Source organism: Podarcis pityusensis, assembly GCF_964106645.2.
Source record: "Podarcis pityusensis genome assembly, chromosome: 6".
Classification (NCBI taxonomy): domain Eukaryota; kingdom Metazoa; phylum Chordata; class Lepidosauria; order Squamata; family Lacertidae; genus Podarcis; species Podarcis pityusensis.
In genome coordinates, this window is record NC_138030.1 from 50549037 (window position 1) to 50571105 (window position 22069).

The 22069-nt window shown below is 45.7% G+C and overlaps 1 protein-coding gene across 3 annotated transcripts in view; it reads right to left on the reverse strand.

Annotated features, from left to right (window-relative positions):
- Window positions 1-22069, reverse strand: part of SLC6A9 (solute carrier family 6 member 9) — a 52757-nt gene that overhangs the window by 26324 nt on the left and 4364 nt on the right. Inside the window, exon 2 of one of the 3 annotated variants that reach the window (XM_081009405.1) lies at window positions 17767-17912. The exons of 1 other annotated variant lie outside the window; for it this stretch is intronic. In XM_081009405.1, the coding sequence (XP_080865531.1) occupies window positions 17767-17796 (30 nt within the window). In that variant the 5' untranslated portion in view covers window positions 17797-17912. Of the gene's footprint in view, window positions 1-791; window positions 896-17766; window positions 17913-22069 lie in introns of those variants that run through there. One more of the 3 variants, XM_081009404.1, reaches the window with a different exon arrangement.

The following is a 22069-nucleotide window of genomic DNA, read 5'->3' on the forward strand; positions in this document are numbered from 1 at the left end:
TTTACAGCCCCTCATGCAGTAAATTCTGTTCTCTGGCTCTCTCTAGAGGCCACGGGGAAACACAGCAGCTCCCCACACCTCCAGCTGGCAAATGGAATTTAATGTATATAAGCTGTGAGGGTACAATGGTGACCCCAAAGGTGTAGGGCCTGAGTAGTGCTGGAAAGCATTTCCTGCTACCAGACAACACACACCATAAGGTGATGGAAGGGAGCAATACAAGAAAGCAAGGGCTAGAGCCCTCAAAAAGAAAAAGGCCACCTTACTGAAGTCTCCAGCGGGGGGGATAATGCACATGTGCAGCCACAAAAGTTTATTCACTCACACCTACAACCATAACCAACCTTAAATGCAGACTTTCTGGCTTCATAAAGCGGATGGAACGGCAGCCAAGCAGCAGCCCCCCCTTTCTGCACTCCTGTATGTTTATGGGCTGGAGCCCCCAAACTGTTTTATGCATCTCCACCCTCATGAGAAACAGCCTGGCAGTGATGCCTGAGCCACATTGAGCCTGGCAATTCCTCACCTCTTTGCGCTGTCTCCCCGGGAGCCAGCACAAAGAGGCTTTGAGAGAGTGTGGTTACCAGCTTTCATTGAGTCTCCGGCATTAACTTCTCCCCTTTACCCCCTTTTTAAACTTGCTGTGGCAGCCGCAGCAACAGGACCCCCTCGCTTCTTTGTGGAACTTGAACACTCACACACACACTCACACAAATCCTTCCTCCCCCATTGGAAAAAGGCTCCCTCCCCTCCCCCTCACTTTAGGGCTTTAGGGAAGATTCCCCACTGACCTGCTCTTGGGGGCAGGGAACCCCTTGGCTGCTCATTCCCGGTATCCTGGGGCGTTGCTAGAGCTGTGGCTGTTTGCTGCCTCCTTCACATCCAGCCCCGCTGCTACTGGGGCGATAATGTGCTTGCCTCTCCCTCATGAACTTGGCATTACTCTCAGCTCAGTTCTCCCAGCACCATGCTGCCCCCGCCTGCCCAGTGCCCAGCACCGCGCTGCCCAGCACCCGCCAACATTCTATACCCAGCCACATGGCTCCCCTCTACTGCTGCAATCTCTCCCTCTTCTCACACACAGAGGAGCCCACACTCCCAGAAGGACCTAGGATCACCCATTTCCTCTGCTATTAAGGCTGTATACACCCTACCACCACCAAATCCTGGGAATCATAGTTTATCCATTCACAGAGCTGCGATTCCCAGCACCTTTCATGAGCTACTTTTAATGTATGGCGCACATGCAGCCTAGTCTCCACTCTCATGGACAAAAGGTGGCTCCTCCTAACAAGTGATAACCTACAGTACACAAGGAAAGCTCATCATGTTATCTGGGAGATTTGCAGTCGGATCTTCCAGTGCTTTGGTTTTCATTAAAGATTGGGTCAGGGCAGAACTGCTGTGAAAGGCAGCATGCAACTCCTCTCGCTCAAAGCATTTCCCGAGCCTATTTGTCCCACTGCAGAAAGTGTACTTGGTAAACGATGAACAAACGGGAATGAGGTAAAGACTCAGAGGGAACGAAGAAAGAGCGTGGAATCCCAGCAAATTCCACATCATGCTTTCAGGCTACAAACAAATGAAGCTGGAGGGTGCAAGGCAGTGTCAGGATATATTTGGCCAGCATGACTAAACCAAGCAAAATGAGCCTGGAGGTCTATCCCTGTCGTACAGCCCATATCCATTTGCTTTCCAAGGGTCCTTTGTGGAATTGCTCTTGAGAGGTTATGGATGTACTTCATTTTCCAAGTGTGGCTCATTCCTTCCCAGCATTCAGTATTCAGATCCCACTGAACCAGGACCTAGGAAGCTGCCATATACCAAAGCCAGGCCATTGGTCTATCTAGCTGCGTAGTGTCTACATTCAACTAGCAACAACTCTTTAAGGTTTCAGCCAGAACACTTTTCCATCTCTACCTGGAGATGCTGGGGACTGAACTGGGTACCTTTTCTATGCAAATGGTTCCCATTATATCCACTGGCCTATGGAGCCAGCTATAAGCACCTTCAGGTAGAGATGCAGCAAACAGCTCCCGGGCAGGGATCTGGCTTACCTGAAGCTGAGACTTGCATGCACAGCAACATGGAAAGCTGCTGTATATCATTTATCAAGATCTGGATAGCTCAGTTGTTAGAGCTGACAATGCCAAGGCTGCAGGTTTGATCCCTGTTTGGGACAGCTGCATATTCCTCCATTGCAGGAGGCTGGACTACAGGACTCCTGGACAGTTAAGTCCAGTCAAAGGCAACTATGGCTCATCTTGCTTTCAGGCTGAGGGAGCCGGCGTTTGTCCACAGATGGTTTTCCAGGTCATGTGGCCAGTATGACTAAACCGCTTCTGGAGCAATGAAACACAGTGACATAAGCCAGAGCGCATGGAAACACCATTTACCTTCCTGCTGCAGCAGTACTTGCGATGATCCTTAGGGTCCTTTGCAACTCTACAATTCTATGATCAAGTCAGACCCTTGACCCACCTTTCCCAGGGACTGAACCTGTGACCTTCTGCATGCAAAGCAAATGTTCTACCACTGAGCTACAGCTCCTCCCCAACATCCCCAACTCTGACATCCCCACCCTGACTTCCCAATTCCATTTGGAAATGGAGAGAACTCTGGGGTGCAGGGCTGAAGGAGCATGTGGGGCCTCTTGCTCCGCTTTGCATCCAATAGTGGTGCAACCCTTTCCCATTTGCCCAGCAGGCACTCAGTGTGGTGAAAGAGCCAGCTCAGCTTGACCTCGCCTAATGAGGCCTCATTAGCAGCATCCAGCTGTTGACTGCCCCTCCCTTTCAATTAGCTAGCACTAGAAGGGGAGGGCTGCCTCACAGATGGGCTCAGACCCCACAGCGCTTGGGCAAGCAGCCGGGCGCCAAGAAGGAAAGGCAGCCAGGAAGGGCTTAAGTTTTTCTTACTCCTGCAGTGAAGGAGACTCCACCCGCTTCCGCCCCCCCCCACTGGCCTCTCCCAAACCCAGTGCGGGCTCAGCGCCTGTGCTTTCAGGCTGGCCCGGCTCCTTGGAGGCAGTAATACCTGGCACAGGATTACAGTCTTGCTGGAGTCTGCAGAGGCAGGCATCCTGGGCCCAAACAGATTTCATAACAACTCATTCACAGTGCTCACATACAGTATTCCTTGCTGAGCTATTTAAGTCTTGGTTTGGCACACACCCCTGGCCTTATAGGGACTTCTGCCTGCACCCACCTGTTGTAGGGCATCCCAAAAAGCCCAGCCAGTCACAGAGCTGAAAAGAAGTCAGAGCTGTAAAGAGACAGCTCTGAGACGTGTACGTGTGTGTGTGTGTGTGTAGCCAGGCTTGAGTCTAGTTCTTGGCATGGCAGTGTAGGTCCTGCCCCACAGCTAGCTTAGCCCTCTGAGGTCAATGGCAACTGTACGCAGCCACTTGCCCCTCTGCAGGGGCCTGTATATAGCACCACAGTCTGCTTAGGATATAGCTAACTAGCACTGGGCCTGGACTGGTGTCGAAGGCTTGATTGTGAGAGTCAAGGTTTCTCTTTCTCCTTGTCACCCTTGGATGTGTGTGTGTGTGTTCTGTAGCCATGCCTTGGCCAGATAGCTCTGCCACTCAGAGAATACCAAGAACTATGACAAGATGGTAGGTTTGAGGTCCCAGGTGGAAGATCAGTGCTGGGGCAGCCCTATGAAGCCTGCCTGCCTGGGGGTGGGGACACCCTCGGCAAGGCTGCCCCTGAAAGGGGCACAACACCAAAGGGGGCAACAGCAAAGGGGAGTTATCCCTTTGGTGGCAGCACTGTGGGGGTGGAACGAGGGAGTGAGCCAGCCCCCTTGTGTTAAAGTTATTGTTTTCACGGGGATGTGGTTTTAACTTGGATGGGTGCTGTTTTATTGGGAGGATGGGGTTGTTTCAAATTGTTTTTAAATGTTATATGTTAATTTGGATTTTCTATTTGTATTTGTGGGTGGGCTGGAGCATTGTTTAGGGGCTTTTGTTGGGGAGTGTATTGTTTATTAGTGTCTATACTGTACATCACAATTGTTTATTGTTTTGATTATTTTTATCATATATTTTGTGCTTTGATTATTTTTCTTACAATTTTTTTGCTTTGTATATTGTAACTTTGTGTTTTGAACTGCCCTGAGACCTACAGGTAGAGAGCAGTATGCAAATTTAAATAAATAAATAAATAAATAAATAAATAAATAAGTGGAAACCTTTAGGCAGGCATATTGCTGGATACATGGGTTCATGACATAAATTTGCATTCAATCTCCCTATGCTAACTTAAATGTATTGATATTTAAGGGAAACTAAGGTAGCGGGTGACTAAGGTAGTGGGTTCACCGGTAGTGAACTCTGCAGTGTGCCCAGCTGTCCTATATGCAAACTTGTTTTTAAAAAGTTCCCCCCCCCCCCAAAAAAAAGAGGCAAAGGAGTAGGCGATCCAGAGCCTATTGCAAAAAACCTGGGGTTCAGCAATACCCCTGCCTGCAGGTTCTCCTTCCAGTAGAGAGGGGCTATAGCACAGTGGCATGCTTACAGTTCCAGGTTCAATTCCTGGCCTCTCCAGGCAAGGCAGAGAAAGATCTCTGTCTGAAACCCTAAAGAACCTCTGCCAATCCTTGTTGACCATACTGAGCTAGATGGACTGACTTGGTGTAAAACACTTTCCTATATGTGAGTCTGGGTTTTGCTCAGAGTAGACACTGAGTAAAACTAGCTATCACTCATTGCCTTAAACCATTCCATTCCTCACTGAGACCTTCTGACTTTGTATCACAGTGGTATTAGGGTGCAATCCACTCTGTGAATGTGCAGTGCTGCTAAATATATCCTAATCCCCACCATGTTTTAACAATGCCTCATCTTAGGTCAGTTCTGGCTCTTTGGGTGGATGAACCAGATATGCTTAGATTAACTTTCTGAAACTTTATCCCACTATCTTGAGATGCAAAGGTTCCCAAAATTGATTGAGGTAGTGGCGAAGGGAAAAGAGCAACAACTTATCCAAGTGGAAAGGGAAGCCTATCCAATAGTGCAGACCTCACCAGCCTGGTGCCTTCCAGATGTTTTGGACTACAAATCCCATCGGCTGGAGGGCACCAGATTGGCGAAGCTGCTTTAGGGACATGTGATCCCACAGAGCCATCCCAGGTTGCCTTTCCTCCAGGAATCACATGCCACATCCTGCTGCTGCTCTCCCTTCCTCTTGATGTCATCAAAGCCATCTCCATGGTAACCATTTATGAAGTCACCATGCACTGAGCTGACCATCTGGTGATAACAATGAGCAACAGAAAAGAGGGGAAGTTAAGATGGCACAACAAATGTCTTCTATTTTCTCCAACTTGGGCTCCTCATAGGGGCACCAAGAACTTGTTTCTCAGTCTCCCCTTTTGGACTCAGTCTGACCTGCCTTGTTCTTTAGGGACGCTCTTGTTGTCTTTACTGCTTTTGATAGAATGCTAAGCCTCACCACCTCCCCTACTATGGCTTCGAGCACCCCAGCTGTTTCCTGAGCATCAACTGTCCAAGGAGCCCAATGAGGCGTGAATGAGACAGCAGAACATGGCAGGGAAGTGCAGAGAAGGGGGGGGGAGAGACCAGATGGGGTCTGGGGGGCTGCCATTGCTACACATGGACAAGGCATGGTCCAGTGATAAGCTGCCACGCGTGGGGGCAGTCGGCATGCAATACTAGCTTAGAACCAGTAAGTCCCACTCTGCAAAACCTACTTGCCGCCACAGCTGCAAAAGGCAAATTGAGGGTCATGCCAGCAACAGAGTCTAATTCAGCCAGAAGGTGGAGCTAGACAGGATAGGCAGGATAGGAATCCTATGTCAGATATAAAAGCAAAGGGCAAAGGAGACACATTCATTCTTGTTAGTTACATTCATTCTAATGCAAAGAAGGAAAAATACAGTTGGCAGAATGAAAATGCTTTCCGTGCAGATACAAATGTCTTACATTTCAGGAAATCAGACACCAAACTGCAGGGTGAAACTGTGCTCTTGGGGATGGCTTATTTTTAATGGGAGATACTTATGACCAGAACACAGAAGGAACATGCTCAAACATCTCAAACTAGAACAACCATGTTCTGCAAGGGCTACATAAATCCTGGATGGGTCAGTCTCAGGAAACCCAGCCTGGCTAAAAAATCTTGAGCTGAATGGAAGCTTAGTCATTCTTCTAAATTGGAAATATGTACAAAGACTTTATTCTACCTTAAACCATTTACAACAACAAACTTAAAGCAAGAAAGAGAGCGTCTTTCCATTTAAAACCACCACACAAGTATTTGTGCCATATCACAGAAGAGCTTCACACTGGGTTTGGGGTTCCATCTATGAGTCCCTTTGCTGTCACTTCTCATCTTTCCCTTGGAGATAAATCCAGCACAGGAATCATGGGTAAAAGACCATGTCACCTACTATCACTGCTTAGGACAATGGTGTTCTTTGCTAGTCTCTGTGGTCCAATAATCTTAAAGTCACATCATGTACTGTGCCAATCTACATCGCAATAACTGTGTTACAGGGCCACGTACCTGTCTCTGGACATCTTTGGGGTGTTGGTGGGTGTTGCAGTGATCTACTACAGGTTCAACGGGGTGTGCTCAGGTGTATTATCTGCCGATGAACATGTATAAAGACTAACTGAATGTACACTGAAACTCTCCACAAAAGATTCTTTCAACTGCAGACTTAGCTCAATTGTTTAGAACGATTCCCCTGTGTGTACACACACACACACACACACACACACACATACGGCTTGCACCTTTTGGTTTACATACATTCACAACAGCACACCCACCCACTTCATACCAAGGGATTTGTACATCTCTCCTCACCCCCACTGGTATATCACCTTGAAGCAGGTCAGAGTTTCTGGCATGCCCTTCTTACTCCCAGTTTTTCAGTTGTGTCCACGACAAAGATACATACACCCTGCAGGAACCCAGGAAGAGTGGGAGCAAGCTTTGGAAGGGTTTTAAATTCCTAGGCACATATTTATTCTCAGGCTCAGCATATGAAGGATGAGAACAGGCCCTGACCAAAGGCTCCTATGGACAAGTAGATTTCCAGATGGGAACAGGAAGGGAATAAATCTGGCCACAGCCTTAGTTGCATCTATACTGGATAAATGTAATGCATACACAGAGCTACCTGGAAACATCTGCTGGTAGTTCAAAATGCAGGAGCTAGACTTAACAGGTGCTGGTTTATTCGGGACATGCAACCCCTCTTTTGTACAAAGTACACTGGGTCCTAGTTTGTTTCCAGGCACAATCCAAAGGGCTGATTATTGCCTTTAAAGCCATTGATGGTTTGCTTACACAGCAATCAAAACCCCTCTTGGGCCTGGCCATGGCGGGGTTGGATAGAGTGGAGCTACCTTTTGACTCAGCACTGATGCCTGAGCTTAGCCTTCCACTGGAGTAACTGCCCACTGGCAGTGTCTGCACCAGCAGTGGCTAGTTGAAATCCCCAGAACCTGGGTGTTCCAAGAGCAGGGAGGTTGTAGAGCCGAACTGGCCCAGAATCTGCTGGATCTTGAGCTGGTCTTGCTGCCACCACCTGATGGCATCAGGCTCAATCCTCCTCCATACCCCCCCCCATCCATATGTGTGCTGCCACCACTGCGAGCAGCTGGGCTGCCAGAGGGGTGGGGATTTGGGCTGCACTCATAGATACCTAAAGGACTGCCTCCTCCCATAAGAACCCACCCAGCTTCTATGTTCAGTGAGTTCCTCATGGCCTCTCATCTTCAGAAATACAGCAGGTGGAAACAAAAGAAAAAGCCTTTTCTGCCATGGCACCCACAATGTGGATTGCTGTTCCCTAGGATATTTCACTCACCCTCTTTTTATTTTCCACTCTTTTAGATACTTTTCTTGTTCTAGGAAGCCTTCACCATGCTTATTATGAGATTTCGTTTTGCTTCCCCCACCCCACCCCAGAAATTGTTTCTGTAATTTTACACATGTTTTTAATGTATATGTTTTATATTTTTAATACATTAGCCATCATGTGTTTCATGAAAAGGTAAAGATGGGTACGAATCTTAAAACAAATAAAATAAAAACTGGTCACACAACTGAGTAAAAGAATCTAAACAGATGGGCATATAACTTCAGTTGACATTTTGCTACAGCCAGGCTTCCAGTGTATTACTCAGAATGCAGGTGAATGCTGTGAACTGAAAATCTGGTCATAACTTCACCCATCCTCTTAAAAAGGGACAGTAAAGGCTCCTACCATTTCTGTTGTACAGTGTGAATGGGGGAGCGGTGGTAATAACTTCCGAGACAATAGCTGCAAACAAGTACTATATATTCCATTACAGACAGATGGAGTATGGGTACATTCCTCACTGTGTATGTGTGGGGCCATAATTTCACCTATAACACTGAGAGGGACAGTGGAGTGGCATGCCATTTCTATTATAAAATAAACTCGTCGCCTCATCCCTTACCCTCCACCTCCCAGGAAGCAGCAACAATGCAACTGAGGTGAGGTGAGCCCCACCACCTCACCCCACCATGCATATATCTCATTCTCTAACAATTCTCTATATCTCATATCTCTATATCTCATTCTCTAACATCCAGTCGGTGTTATCACTTCGTGGATGTGAAACCAACTGAAATAAGTGAATAAACTTATGCAACAGCTTTTCTGAATGTACGGGAACTCCCACAGCAGCGGCTGACAACAGGTCTTGGGACACTTCCTTTCAACAAAAAGAAGAGTTTCCCATTTCTCATGTAGCTTTAGTAAAGCAGCCAGCAATGCTCTGCAAGATCAAAACTTAAAACCCAAACATACTCCCAACCTGTTAATCGCAGCCTTCCTGAAACACTGTGAAAGTCAGACCAGAAGATGCTCAAACATTCAACCCACACCCAACACAGCAACATAGAATTCAATGGGAAGCAGCAAATACAAATCGGTCAACAAGTTTGGCTGCTATGGAATCTTTTGTCTGTGTAACCTCTTGTGGACAAAGGATTAGAAGATTAGAAACCTTTGTTCAATTTCAGTTCAGTGATATTTCATTGCCATTACAATATACAAAACTTTTGGCAAAGGGTATTAGAAGGACTTGCTCTCTGAAGTGTTTGTCAGAAAGTACAAGTTACAGAGCAATCCTATGCATATTTACTCAGAAGTAAGTTCTACTCAGTTCAGTGGGGCTTAGTCCTAGGGAGGTATAGGATGTCAGCCTTAATGTACAATTAACTTACAGAAACCATTTTCACAAGATATGATTGTGGCTACAACTGTAGATGTTTTTTAAAAACCAAAATCAAGAGCTGGAAAAATTCATTGGGAATAGGAGCTATACAGTGCCTTTTAGAAAAATAACTAAAAATAGAGGCTCCCATGTTTAGAGGCAGCAAGCTTCCAATTATCAGATGCTGGGGGCATAGAACAGGGGATGGCTATAGTTGCCTATGGCTGTTTTAAGTAAACTGTACTTAACTACTGGCTCTTTATTGGAAAACTCCCACTAAGAAATAGCCCTATTAAAGCAAAAATCCAAAGAACTACAGTATGTTTGTATATTCAGTTAGTTTTAGAAGATATAGTCCCATTGATTTAAATGGGTCTATTCTAAACAGGACTGAGCCTGGATCCAATCCTATACTGTTGACAATATATGGAGCATCTTAGGAGGATTAAATATGCTGAGTCGAAATTGTATATATGGAGATTAGATAATGCACATATGTGCAACTATATTCAGTCAAGCTTCTTAGAAGGTGAGTTAGAAGTGAGCATAGCCCAAAGGTGAAACCTTTTATTAGACCAACTTTTGTGCGGTAAAGAAACATGCAACCACTGGAAATAATACAACACTCTTCTCAGGCAGATGAAGGTTTTAGCATGATTTGAAGGGCAGCTTGCTAAACCAATAGAAACAGATCTAAATACCTTATTTATTTTTACATGTTTTAACTTCTCTGGGAGAAACCTGGCAGGGGAAGTTTATGCCAAAAGAAGTCAAGACAGATCTATATATCTTAAAACATATTCCACTCATATATCAGACCATTAGAAACCATGATTAGCTTGAAGTTGTTCAATACGCCCAGTGTGCTTCCCCCCCCCCCTTAATCCCAAAGAATTATTTTGCTTTAATCAGGAAGGAAAGCTTCCCTTTTTTTCTGTTCCAGGTCTCCCATGTGAAAGTAGTAACTTCAAGCTACCAGTGTTTTCAGATAACTTCAAAATTTGAAGTTCAAAGAAAAAGAATGCGTGCGTTCAATGCTGGGGTGTGTGTTCTATCCTGGGGGATGGAGAGACCAACATTAATGGAAACTACTATTCCAGTGCAGTCCATTTATTATCCAAATCAATGTAACTGCAGGGATAGGAGGATATGTATTTGCTTATAAAAAGCATGTCAAAGGAAGGAGAGGTACCAAGGATGCTGGCTTTCTGCACTTAAATACACCTTGAGCATGCAACATCAGAAAACGCAGGCATCCCCTCTCCCATTTCCCCCAAAAGGAAGATGTCTATGACAAAGGTGTCTCTCATTAAATGTAAATGAACTGTGAAAAAGACTACAAATTGAAATTGGAGACAATAGCTGTACCTGTCCCTCTTTGTCTGTCTGTTTTGTAACACAAAAAACTTAAAAAAAACTAATTAGAAAGAAAGAAAGAAAGAAAGAAAGAAAGAAAGAAAGAAAACTCAGGCATAGTGGTGCTGGAACATCTGGTTCTTCAGCACTGGCGAATACTCCATTCTCTACCATCACCATCAAACAGAGGTGAACAAGAACTGAGACGAGAGCATGATTAGAATCAATAATTGTGCACTAAAATCCCCACATTCTGCAAGCAACATGCCACAGTTTCTCAATTAAAATAAAGTTTGCATAAACCTATGTGAACAGAGTCCGAACTTGGCTGGAAAATATTTTTTAAGGTTTTTGCAAAACTTGGATTTTTATCTTAAATTATTTATGGTAAATAAGTGTTGGGATTCAGACAAAAGTGAAGAGGAAGAGAGAATATATGCAGGAGTTTGTTGTGGGGTGTAGCTGTAAGGAGTATGATAAGTTAGGCTTATTATTGTCTTGACCTTTGGAATCCTTAAACACTAATGTTCTCATCTGAATGTTCTGTATTCTGTGCTTTTTAAAATATGGACCATGTGTTTTCATTTTTTTCTCTGCAATCATGCAAGCTGAAAAGCCATTACTGAAAAGTAACACCACCAGCATGGCAGCAGGTAACTATCAGAGGAAAACCTGCCAGTAAGAAAAAAATAAATAAATTCTAACAAAGTTTCTAATATTTAAAAGTCAAGATGTATGGAAATCCCGGTATATTTCAAACCATAGACTCCTTATTATTAGCAATTCAAATATGGTGGTCATCTTCCCTGAACACCATTTTTAAAAAAATAACAGTGCAATCATATGCATGCTTACGCAAAAGTCAATCCAATTCTTTTCAGTGGAGCTTATTTTCCAGTAAGTGTGCTTTGGTCACGTTCTTAAGCAAGCTAGGATTCTTGGGATTTTAGCTATTGTGTCCCATGTTAAATGTTTATTCTTTGTTCTATGGCAGGCATAGCCAAACTTGGCCCTCCAGATGTTTTGAGACTACAATTCCCATCATCCCTGACCACTGGTCCTGTTAGCTAGGGATGATGGGAGTTGTAGTCCCAAAACATCTGGAGGGCCAAGTTTGGCCATGTCTGTCTATGGCATGACAACAGCCAAGCATATTTGCAGAACTCCCAAGGACTAGAATGCAAGTGTGATGAAGGTACTTTGGTGGGACACTGACCAACAGTACAGATAGATAAGCGGCAACTCGGAGTCTAGGCAATCTTATGGCACATCACATATAATGCTTCAAGCAACTCTCTCTGAATTTCCACTCAGTTGATGCAGATCAGGGGAAGAGAGAGAGAGAGAGAGAGAGAGAGAGAGAGAGATAACCCACAAATATTCTATCAAGCAGAGCACCCCTTAGAAGCCCATTGAAAAGAGTGGTGTAATGCTTCAATATGTGTGTCAGGTCATGCTGGAGGGGTTGAGGGACTGGAGTGACAGAAGCCTTTGCCTGAGTAGACAGACAACTTGTTGCAGTTGAGCCTCATCTACCCTTGATTACACTGTGAATATCAGCAACAGGGCTGGCGTGCCAGGTACATATAACACCTCAGGATATGAAAGGTGCATTTCAAAAGGATGGGACTGGGTCCTATCTAGCTGCCTCATTCACAGGTGGCAGCTCTTGTCTCTGTCATGGGTGTGGGGGGAGAACATGGGGCAAGGAAGTGGGTAAGGAGGGAAAGAAAGAGGCCTGTGCCAGACACATACATCCTCAGGCGACTTTCTCAGGCCCCGCTGACAGCCCGGCCTCAATTCTCCAGGGCTGCTCAGGCAGAAAATCCTCACCAACCCCCCTCCTTCTGCTCCCCCCTTATTATTCCAGCCAGAGGAGCTTCCGCAGCCTAGTAAAGGCTCAGCACCCACAGCGGGGGTGGTTTGGCCAGAGGCCGGCAGGCATGAACCAGGCTTAAATCTCTTGAAACCCAGAAGTAAAATTCCCTCATTAGGCTTGAACCCCGCAGCTAAGTGGAAGACAACCGCCCGGGTCATCACTGCAATATATGCCACGGACGCCCCTGCCCTCTTTACCCGCCCCGTCTGCCTAAAAATCCCCCAGCAGATGCTGCAAGCCCCCAGGCAGCCAGGGAATCTGCCCAAGAGTCAGGAGGCGCTGGCAGGGGTTGCTGTGCAAACAAAGGCAATGGCAAATCCAAGGACAAAACATAATGTCCTTAAAAACGAGCAAGTGAGAGAGTGTCTGGCACTGACTTCTGCTGGGGGAAATGCCACCCCCTCAATGGGAGAAAACACACACACACACACACACACACCCATCAGGCAGTGTCAGGGCAGCAAATGGGATTTGTGAATGGATCCCCATTCCAGTGAAAAAGGCAAGCTGCCTCAAGAGCTCAGCATCCTCTCTCTCACTCTACTTAGTACCCTCTCCAGGATTCACTGTGTCTCCTGACATCTCCCTGGGAATCAGGGTTCCCAGCCGAATTAAAGGTACTGCAGTCCGCTACACACTATTGCAGATCCCCCTTTACTACCACACTAGCCATCCCCCTTTACTATCTGGGCCCCAATCCCACTGCAGGCAGCCTGGAGGGATGCTGTAGCTGGCTGGAGCCCAGGTCTTGTCCATCCGGACTCAGGAAGCAGCAGGACAGAGCTGTTTTTCTCAGGTCCAAGTCCTGCCCACATCCTGGTGTTTGCAAGCTGTACTATGATGGCCCCATTTGCAGAACTTGTGGAGGGGGAGCAGGATCCAAGTGATCTAAAAATGTCCTGCTGGCACATTTGCCCTCACCCCTGCATTGGACTCCCAAAATGTTGATACTGCCTTTCCCTGAGGCACTTGAAAGCATTTCCCAGCCTGCAGCAACCCCTCTGAGGTAGGAATTCCATACAGCATCAGGATTCCCACCCCAAACCCCCTTGATCAGAAAGAACCGAAACAAAATTCTCCAGAAGTTGGCTCCACAGCACAGCACTGAGAGCTAGAGTTAACACCTGACACATAACCGTTCCCTGTCTTACCATCTCTGCCTCTTTTCTGTAATTGCTGGGTGCTTCCACACAGCCTGCTCACTGAACATTTATCCTGATGCTTGTAGGGCGATCAGACAACATTGGTTATTTAATGAGCGCCCATTCTGATTTATTTTCTTTGCATTTTCTCATATTTCATTATCAGAAAAAGTCCAATCTTTCCGGGGAGTGTGGAAACTATACCGTAAGTCACAAAGCAATGGGTACTTTTTAAGTTTAGAAAGAAAGAAAGAAAGAGGCTACAATCCTGTTCCTCATTTTTTCTTACACATTGTATAGAACTCTGGGTTTGAGGCAAGCACTGCTGCCATCCCCGGAAAGTAAAAACAAGGCCAGTCCAGGACTAAGAGTCACATACTCAGAAGGGCTGGAGTCAGAGTGCCAATACCAAGGAAATTTGAGGAGAATCATCCACACCAGTTTTGGGGAGCATTATATACACATACAGAACTATGAACACACAGTTCTTCAATGGCTGAACAGACCTAGATGCTTCTCAGTGGCCTGTCTTCCTCCTCCTCCCTGTTTTAAAATGAATGGTTCCTTCTTTCACCTAGTCCTAGAGCGTTAGAAGCAGGAAATACACTGTCCCATTGACAGAAATATTATGTACCCACAGATTTCCTAGTAGCTGACTGACCTGGGCAGAGGCCAGATGGAGAAACCCCATTGCACCACAGATACCTGTAAACCTGGCTCTTGAAACACTGATCAATTCCACAAAATAGATGCTAGCACTATGGGTGAATGACATCGCTGGCCCATGCAATCATCTCACTTGTGGCTTTGTGCCCAGCTTGCTCCATCTCCCCAACCGGCTGAAAAACTGTAATTTTCCACAACGTCAGACTGATCCACACAATGTCACTTTGGGTAAGAGGTAAATAGACCAAAGTTGGCACCTCTGGGCATACCTGGGCATTTGATCCGTCCAAACATCAGAACCCCAGGCACTGCTGGCTGATGCTGGCAGCAAAGAGTGCCAGATGAATGGAAAGGACCATCCAAGGCTAATTACTACTAGCACTTCTGGATCTCACTGTGTGTCAACAACACTTCCCAGTCTCTACTGCCTTTATGTTAATCCACAGCCAATATAGAGCAAAGGGACTGGGCAGCTGCATAGGTGGCATTTTGCAAAGATTCAGTCCAAAAGAGCCCCAGTTATTGATAGAGCCAATTTCATGACACACGTAAACATGCAGCAAGATGGGGAACAAGACTTGGCTACTGTGGCTCCAGAAAGAAGCAAGTGGCCCAAAACTATTCCCCCACCCACAACTGCATAATTGTCTTGCTCTGCACTACCTATCAGAAATAGGCATTATGACAATAGTTGAATGCTGTGCGATAAGAAAGTTATGTTTTGTGACAGACAATCCTTGAAAAAGCCAGGAAATATTCTCTTCTGGGGGCAAATCCTATGCAAGTCCGCCAATGCTCATCAGATGAAAGAGAACTACCCAAGAGGACAAACTGGGGGATAAGAGAACAGGACACAAAGAGGTGAGAGAGGTGACCAAAAGGGTTTTTATGTGCTATTGACACCACAACCACCCCTTGTTTGTCTCTTCTTGGAAATACTTGTGGTTCCCAGACTGGGACATCCTGTGCCAAGGTCATGTTTATTTGGTATTTTGGGGAATGTGGACATTAGCAAATCAAGCCCCATCAAAAAGAAGTGTCAGAGAGAGCTGTCCCATTCTTTCCCTGGACCTCAAAGAGAAGCTGTAGGCTCTGAGATACTATTACTGTCTTGGGATAGGCGATTAGTGGGTGATGGGTTTATGCTGCTATTTCAATTATGTCTAGGCAGCTCAATGAGGGGATTAGCTTCTTCTCTGTGGCCAGAAAGCTCCGAGTGCCTGCTCCAGTGACCTAGAGACACTACACGAACTGCATGAGAGCAAGCAGGAAACTTCAACGCCAGGTGATTGGGTGGGGTGAAATGCAGGGGCATTTCTGATTCACCTTCCCATCATAGAGTTGGAAGGGATCCCAAGGATCACCTACTAGTCCAACCCCTTCCCTTGTCCTAGTAGCCTCTGCAAACATCCTCTTTCCCATTTGACAACATTGACTCCCAGAATTGGTTAAAGATTGACTCGGAATATATGTCGTACTCCGAAGCTATGCTGGACTCTCCCCGCCGCACACCCTCTTTTCCCCACCCCAGGGCACAAAACAACATTGACAAAGGACTCCAGAAACAAAAGTGGCAGCCAGAGCATTGAGCAACAGTATAAAAGTTGTGTCAAGGGAAGAAGGCAAGGATATGCAAGTCATTATATACCATTTCACACAAAGAGCACTGCAATATAGCAGAAGAGGAGCAGTGCTCTTAGTGCCTGTGCATGTGAAAGCATGTGCACACATTTGCAGGCCTGCTGGGATGCTTTCTAACACCAAGTGCTGAACCTGGGCAGCAAAGGGTATGTGCACAGTCCAAAATGTCCTGCAACCAGGCAAATATGGGAATCTGAGTAGTTTTCGCACATACCCTTTGCTGTCTAGGTTCAACCAATCTGAACTGCACTTGGGCAGGTGGTTCACCCGTTTATCATCTCCTTTCATTTTGATTAATGCTGGCTGGCCTGACTTGGTTTCTAATCAGCAGAATCACATTCAGTTGAATGGAGATGACCCAATGGGCACAGCCCTTTACACGTGTGTTTGTGTGCATGAAAATATGTCTGTGCATGCACTGATGTATTATTATTTATTACATGTGTATCTTGACGTTCCTCCAAAAAGAGCCAGCAGGTCAGCGAGCAGAGCAGCAATAGCACAATTAAAACATCTAAAAACAATTCCAATACACATGCAGACATGTGGATTGAAAAAGCTATGGGAGGAAATAGTGTGTGTGGGTCACAGATCATACAGTGCTGTGCTGTATGCACGAATGCCAGGGTCTGAGTGCTCTGTGCTTGCAAAACGATGTTTTATGCAGGAAAAATATAAAGCAGCACATGAGAGGAAATGTGTAAAGGAATGCATGGACGTGCCTGTGAAACGCTGTAGTAGAGAAGACCTGCAATCTCTATGGATGGAATGCAAGGGACTTTGGTGTCTGTGTGTTGCAGCTATCCAAACTCCCCTTCCCCCACATGTTCCAGGCCTGAAACTGGCACGGTGCCCCCTGGCTGGGGTGCAGGCTATTTCAGGCGTCTCCTGGGAGCCTCGCTCTCAGTAAATGTAGAAATCCAAAACACAAACAACGCAGCCGTGTGGATGGGGGCTAACATTTCCCACCTGCTGAACTCTACATGTTTCCCTGGTAATGTTGGATGATGGGGAGGAGGCGGCTTTAAGGGAAGCAGCATCACTCCACCTATGAGAGAAGCAAAGAGCCTAGCTCTGGTAAAAGACACCTGCGGAAGGCACATCCTGCCTTCCACTTCCCAGGCTATTTGGGGGAAGAGGAAATGGACAGGTGCATGAGGACTTCTCGGTAGTTGTGCCCGCCCTGTGGAATGCCCTCCCATCATATGTCAAAGAGATAAACAGTTATATGACTTTTCATAGATATCTGAGGGCAGCCAAGTGTGCTTTCTTAGTTTGGGGAATTCCCAGACTCTACATCCACTGCCCTTCTGCTTAAGATTGTTGTGATGCATCTGCATCTAACACCTTTTTATACTGATAGCTGTAAAATATAGGGCTGCGATTTCCTGCACTTGACACATCTGAGGAACTGCCTGCGGGCTATATTATTTATGAAAACCTGGCTACACTGGAAAGCTTTATTGTATCTAATTCTGGCTTAAATGTGCTTTAGCAACTGATAAATAATATAAATTGATACTGTGCTTTAATGATTTATACCGCCTATTCTGAAATGAATGTACTATGTTATAACAGTACAGTATTAATGAAACAGACTCCTTTGTGGAGATTGCTGTATTATGATTTGAAACGAATTGGTACTGAGCTGTTTACGCTAATGCTGCTTTGCTGCGTTCTCATGTAGTGCATCGCTTTGGGCACATCTGTGCAGAAAAGCAGCAAACAAATTAAGTAACAATTCCTCACCATCACACCCCCCCCCCAGACCACCGAGACCCATGGATCCCTCTCCCCTGCATTCCAAGGGGGCAGAATATGCCAACTCAAACCTGACGTATTCCCCGCAAACTCACCAGCAACCCCTCACTGCATTTTTCTGCCATGGTTGGGGGCCGTGATGTGAGCGCCCAGCTGCCCACTGTCCGTCTTGATGGCTAGGCTTCCCAGGCTACACAGAGAGCTCAGACAGAAGCGCAAATTAGACCAAAGAGACAGGAAGCTGTGGAGAATAAAACGGGCTTTGGTTAGAGAAAATGAAACAAGAGAAGACTCCTGTCCTCTAAATTAGGGGTGACAAAACTTTTTTGGGGGGGGTTCAAGGGCCGCATTCACTCCTGGCCAGTCCTGCAGGGGCCACATACTAATGGTGGGTGTGGCCTAAAGTTATTGCAGTCACCTCAAATTTGCACACACACACACAGAGCCCCCTTCTCCAGCAGATCAGTGTGGAAGGAGGGGGTTATTGCTCATCTCTGCTCATCAAATGATTGATCTGATGACCACAGAATGAGAGATTTGCATCCCCATCAGAGTGCTAAGCAGAGAGCTTGAACCCTCCCTGACCACTCAAGTTCTGTGTCTACTTTACTTCATCCACACCAGCACTACTTTTTTGCCACTGCCTTCAAAATTAGGGGTGGGGGAGGTGGTTTGGGAAGGTGGCTGGATCAGGCCTCTGGGCCAGGGGTAGTTACCCCTGCTCTAAATATTCAATGAGGGGAACACACACACAAACACACGTGACCAAGACTGGTGCATTTGCAAGGACCATCTCTTTTTACAGCAAAAATTACGTTGCCGTTTCCCAGTCTACATTCAGCATATGCCCAAAGATGGTAAAATGAGAGCAGGGCTGGGAGAGGATGCAGAGTTTGGGTTAACAGGCACTTATATCTGCCCCATCATTCCTGGTTCCTTCAGCCCATTGCCATCTCTGAAGCGGGAAGAAGCTGCAAGAATCACACACGTGGCTGCAAAGAGCGTAGCCAGTGCTCAGGGCAGGAGAAGTCTTCAGGGCACCAAACATGCACAGGGGCACAGCTGCCACTGAGGACACAGATGGGAGGCAATTGCCTTCCACCCTGGTGCACCTAGTCACGTGCCAGGTCAGCTCTGCCATTGTGCTAGAGACCAGGTGGTACTGCCAAGCAGCGAAAAAGGGACAGCCATGGTGTCTGTGTGTCTGTCTGTGGCAGGGAAAGGCATCGCCCGAGATAGTTTGTAAGACATCGGCGACAAAAGTGAATTGGTTGTTGGTCATGAAGGGGGCAGAGCATGAAAGGTTGCCTCTATAAACTGTAGCACATGGGGAACAGGGTGGATGGGGAGAGGACAGGGTGGGTACTTAGAGGGATCTTGCTGGTGGCTGAGCCTGAGCCAGTGAGATAAGGAGCTGAATGAAGTGTGCAAGCTCTTCTCCACTGTCTCACACAAAGGGGACGCAAATTCCGAGTCATTTTTGTCTCTTCTGCGATGATTTAACTCCAGATAAGGTGACTTGGAGAAAGCAAACCTGGATTGACTTTTGTTCAGACCCTCAACTCAAATGGCCCAGCTTCATGTTAAATGCCAGGGGTCAAATACCCCATGGAGACTGAATACCAACCACCCAAAATGCACGCAGCAATTGGTAGTGTTAAAAATTCTTTTTAATGTACTATCACTGCACTTAGCCGCCACTCCAAGGATGTGGCTACTGTAAGGAAAGGGTTCTGGTAATTCTGTCTTCTCAGCTCCTAGCAGACCTATCTGAGCATCCACTTCTGCCTGTGCTTTCCAATGGTGGGCCCCAGGTGCCCTCCCCCCCAGGGGGCTGACCTAGCTGCATTAGACATTTCTGGTCACCAGGGAGGAAACATCACCTCATTCTCTTCACCTGGTCTCCAGCTAGGGGAATGTGCACATGTAAGCATGAACACCAGAGTCCTGGTCTTCTCTTTACTTCCATAATATACTTGGCTCTGAGTACCAGGGTAAACTGGCGCTGAAAGCAGAACTCGGCAACAAGAAAGTAGACACAGACTGTCATTCAGTCTCTCTAAATTATTGAATTAAAATTCAGAACCCAAATTCGGGAACACTAACGACTAAATAAAAAACATCAGGACCACAGGATCCGTGATCAAATATAAATTATGAAAACCAATATAATCAAGCAAATTAAGCAGCTTGGGTTTTTGCAAACGTAGAACAGGGCAAAAGAGAGAGGTGTTTATAAATAACATGGTGGACTCACTAGTTTGGTTGAAATGCAGCGAGCCATGGGGTTGGGTGGGGGGACAGCGCTTCATTTCAGCTTCAGGACAAGGCTAGATCCTTTTGCTTGACATTCTATGGATGCTAATTGTATTCAGCAAGCAATAAAGCTGAACAAATTGTGCTTCACTTCCTGTGAACAGGACTGTGAACACAAAACTGGGCCCTGGATATCTTATTGTGAGACAACCACTAAACAGCTGGCACATTCACTACAGAAAAACAGGAGGTGGTCACTGCCACTTTTTTTTTCAATTCTCCAGGGCAGAGGTGGCAACCTCAATACTACAGGACACGTTTGGTTCCTGGACACTTGAAACACTGAATAGTTAAAGACAGTGAACTGGAACAGATGCGTCATGAGTATGAGCACACAGACTTGCCTCTCATCCCATTTCTTCCATCAACTATTTTCTCATGGATTAGTTAAAATATATTCATTTTTTATTTTTATTAATTAAATTTCACACCACCCTTCATCCAAAGATCACAGGATTGTTTACAATATAAAAACACAAAAATATATAACATAATGACATAAACAGTAACACCCCCCACCCCACCCCCCATTTAAAAGGCTTTAATTAGCCAAAGGCCTGAAAGAAGAGAAATGTTTTTTGCCTGGCACCCAAAAATATGCCATTCTTTGGAGACATGATTATATTCATACTTAATATTGTATATTTTTCAAAGCACTTTACACACACTGTCAGTTGCCCTTACAACAGCCATCTAGGGTACTCTGTATTATTAGCCCTGTACTGCAGACTGGAGAAAAATATGTCTCATCCAACATCCTCTACCAAATCCATGGCAGAGGGGATATTTAACAAGGGACTTCCTGGTTCAAAGCTTAGTCATTTAGTTACTACACTGTGCTGTGTTGGGAGCTGGTCAGTGAAATCCCTGCCCTGGAACTTGTGTAGAAATGAATTCTCTCTACCACAAGAATAAGTTTCAAAGCTTTACTGCAGAACCATCTTAAACACTAGTTAAAATAAGATAAACATTGCAAAATAACAAAAGTAATACATTGGAAATGGGTCCGGTCCTTTATGCAGTTCAGTAAACTTTTCTCTCTCTGAACCCAGAGAGAGATCCTAAGCTTGTTCATCATTGCAGAGCTTCTTTACAGCCACTGCTGCTCCTGCCAGCTATCTCCCAGAAGCACATGCTGGCTTCTTAAGTTCCAACTTCCTGCTGTGAGAGCTCTGCAGCTCTCCTGTGATGAATCACCAGGTAGTTTACCTTATTGAATGAAAAAGTATCAGTCTTCTTATAGGGCGGCTTCCCATACATTTTTGTACCAGTGGTCTATGTTCACTTCTTATGGGTCCTTCCAGTGTCTAGTTACAATATTTCTAGCTGCTGAGAGTAAGTGACTTAAGCTTAAAGCAGCATGCGGGCAAGCAAAGGAGGACACCTTCACCCCGGTGTAGCTCTTTTTTATCACATATAAAGCACAACAAGACAACGACCTATCCCACCCCAACAGCATACAAACTACTATGGCTAATCTGACCCAACAACACCTCCCCCCCCCACAGCTCACAGATACAAACAAACCACACTGAAACCAAGCAAGCTTTGAAGCCTCTAATCTCTCGCAATGCCAATACAAATAAATATATAAATAAAGGACCTACACACATGATGCTGACACAAAAACCTTGTGCAAACACTATGCAACAGAATGGAAGATCGCTATCCCCCCATCTCTCTCCCTCCCTCTCTTTCCCCCTAACCACACACAGTGTCTATGACAATAGTGTCTCATACCAAATGTAAATGAAATGTGAAAAAGACTCTATGAATCGAAAGCAGAGACTTTCCTTGTTCATTTGTTTGTATTCCAACACAAGACAATCTTTAACAAGAACCAATTTAAAAATATCAGCCTTCTCTGACACTTTTGCTGGAGTGAAACTTCTTGCCTAAGGTAAACTTCCCTTTACGTCATTTTAAATACAATGCATTCAAACACAGCATGTGATGTACGTTAAACATATAACTATAACATGCTGGCTGCAATGAGGTGGGGTTTCACTTTGTATTAGAGACTGGCAGCATTAAACGAAGGAGTGATCATTACTCCAGCTGAATGCAAATGATAAGGGTGTG